Source organism: Bubalus bubalis, chromosome 5, assembly GCF_019923935.1.
Source record: "Bubalus bubalis isolate 160015118507 breed Murrah chromosome 5, NDDB_SH_1, whole genome shotgun sequence".
Taxonomy (NCBI): domain Eukaryota; kingdom Metazoa; phylum Chordata; class Mammalia; order Artiodactyla; family Bovidae; genus Bubalus; species Bubalus bubalis.
Genome location: NC_059161.1, coordinates 107151554 through 107154244, shown reverse-complemented (window position 1 = coordinate 107154244; position 2691 = coordinate 107151554). Strand labels below are relative to the sequence as shown.

The following is a 2691-nucleotide window of genomic DNA, read 5'->3' as shown; positions in this document are numbered from 1 at the left end:
TTCAGTCACATGTTTGACTCTGTGTGACCCCATGCTCTGTAGCCCACCAGGTTCCTCTGTCCATGGGATTTCCAAGATTTCCAATGAGTCAAAGTGGAAGAGCTAGGATGTTTAAACCATGTCTGACTTCAGCATCCATGGTCTTAAGATACAGTATATGATATATTACTGAATCGGCATATGAACAGACAGATGTATGATGGATGGATGGATGGATGGAAAGATGGATGGCACTTAGGCAGAAGCAGAGAGAAGAGATGACAACAGGTATCCTGGGGCTGAGATTTTGTATTGCTTCACCAACCTGAATGATTTTAAAGGGCTTGTGTATTTTTGAAATAGAATTTATAAAAATAGATATTCCTCACATAATTTCAAAGATTCTGAATATTTTATGTTTGATGTATAAACCAGACAGTGCATTTTAAAAAATACACACAGTTTTTTTATTTGGCAGACTTACATTAAGAAATATAATTCCAACTCTCAGTAAATAAATACGCTGTAATCTAACTCTCTAGTATGTCGGAGAAGGCAATGGCACCCCACTCCAATACTCTTGCCTGGAAAATCCCATGGATGGAGGAGTCTGGTGGGCTGCTGTCTATGGGGTCGCACAGAGTCGGACACGACTGAGCGACTTCACTTTCACTTTTCACTCTCATGCATTGGAGAAGGAAATGGTAACCCACTCCAGTGTTCTTGCCTGGAGAATCCCAGGGACGGAAGAGCCTGGTGGGCTGCCATCTATGGGGTCGCGGAGTCGGACACGACTGAAGCGACTTAGCAGCAGCAGCAGCAACTCTCTAGTATGTAGATCAGAGATCAAACTGAAGGAAAACAATAGAACAGTCATTTCTTCTTAGGCTGGTTTAGGCATTATATAATTGTTCTTCTTTCTGACATGACTCTCTCTGTGTATGGTGTTTTCTTCACTCTCCGGAACTATATACACATAATCTGTTACACAGGTTTTAACCCTGGAGAGAAAAGCTGCTGTCTGAAGCCAAGCAGAATCTCAGAATCAGGGGTTGAAGAGAAAGAACGATTATGAACAAGAGCTAGAGAAGATCTCTCTTTTGAAGATCCTTTTTGGTCCATATTTGGCAGTGACATAGAATATATATCCCGTGCCTACAGAATTTACAGCATCGCTTTTTCCCTTCTGCTGCTTCTTTTGGCAGATGTGAACAGCAAGGAGATGCAACATGGAAATCAGACTTCCGTGTCTCACTTCATCTTAGTGGGCCTGCACCACCCACCACAGCTGGGGACACTGCTCTTCCTAACCTTCCTTGTCATCTACACCCTCACTGTCTCTGGGAATGGGCTTATCATCCTCACAGTCTTGGTGGACACCCAGCTCCACCGCCCCATGTACTGGTTCCTATGTCACCTCTCCCTCTTGGACATGACCATTTCCTCTGCCATTGTCCCCAAGATGTTAGCTGGCTTTCTCTTGGACAGTAGGATTATCTCCTTTGGAGGCTGTGTCATCCAGCTTTTTTCATTCCATTTCCTGGGCTGCACTGAATGCTTCCTGTACACACTCATGGCTTATGATCGCTTCCTAGCCATTTGTAAGCCTTTACATTACGCCACCATCATGACCCGCAGTGTCTGTAACTATCTAGCCATTGGCACCTGGCTGGGAGGCACCCTCCACTCACTTTTCCAAACAAGCTTCATATTCCGGCTGCCTTTCTGTGGTCCAAACCGGGTAGACTACTTCTTCTGTGACATTCCGGCCATGCTGCGTCTAGCCTGTGCTGACACCACCATCAACGAGCTGATCACCTTTGTGGACATTGGATTCCTGGCCCTCACCTGCTTTGTGCTTATCCTCACTTCCTATGGCTACATAGTGGCTGCTATCCTGCGAATCCGGTCCGCCGACGGGCGCCGCAACGCCTTCTCCACGTGTGCCGCTCACCTCACTGTCGTCATTGTCTACTATGTGCCCTGCACCTTCATTTACCTGCGCCCTGGCTCTCAGGAACCCCTGGATGGAGTGGTAGCTGTGTTCTACACAGTCATCACTCCCTTGCTTAATCCTATCATCTACACACTCCGCAACAAAGAAATGAAGGCAGCCTTACGGAGGCTGGGAGGTCGCAAGGTCGTGAAGCCTCACTGACTCCATGCATCACAGACATACAGGAAATGATAAAATTTAGGGTATCAGATGGGACACCAGATAACTGGGGAGCTGTAAGATAGAAAGAGAATGAAGAATTCATACAAAGAGTTGAAGACTTCTAGATATGGAGATGGGAACCTTGGAAAGTTCTAGAGTGTAACCTATTTTTGAACATGATTTTTCATGTTTTCTCCTTGAATAACAATGGAAATCAATCAAAACATTCAACAAGGATGATAACAGGCAGAAAACAATCTAAGATAAGTAAACTGTCCACATAAAAACTCTCTCTGTGGCATCCATCTACATGTGTGTTACTGCTTCTAATCCCTGAGTTGATACCCACATAGCTTTTTACAGGTTACAAGTAACCTTCATGCAAACCATATAATTTGACCTTGACAACAATTATATGAGGTAAGCATTATTATCCCCAATAATAACTATGTAACTATGGGAAAAGTGAAGTTCAAGGAAGTAAGTGGCTTTCCCATATTCACTCTCTGCCTTTTACTTTGATAAACAATGGTCCGTGAACTCTAACTTGAGAG

At 44.3% G+C, this 2691-nt stretch overlaps 1 protein-coding gene across 1 annotated transcript; it reads left to right on the top strand.

Moving 5' to 3' along the window:
• The first annotated feature begins 1055 nt into the window (after window positions 1-1055).
• LOC102407748 (olfactory receptor 10G6) lies at window positions 1056-2137 on the top strand. Its single transcript, XM_006056046.4, has one exon. The coding sequence runs from the start codon at window positions 1202-1204 to the stop codon at window positions 2135-2137; it is 936 nt and encodes a 311-aa protein (XP_006056108.2). The 5' UTR covers window positions 1056-1201.
• Window positions 2138-2691: the final 554 nt, after the last annotated feature.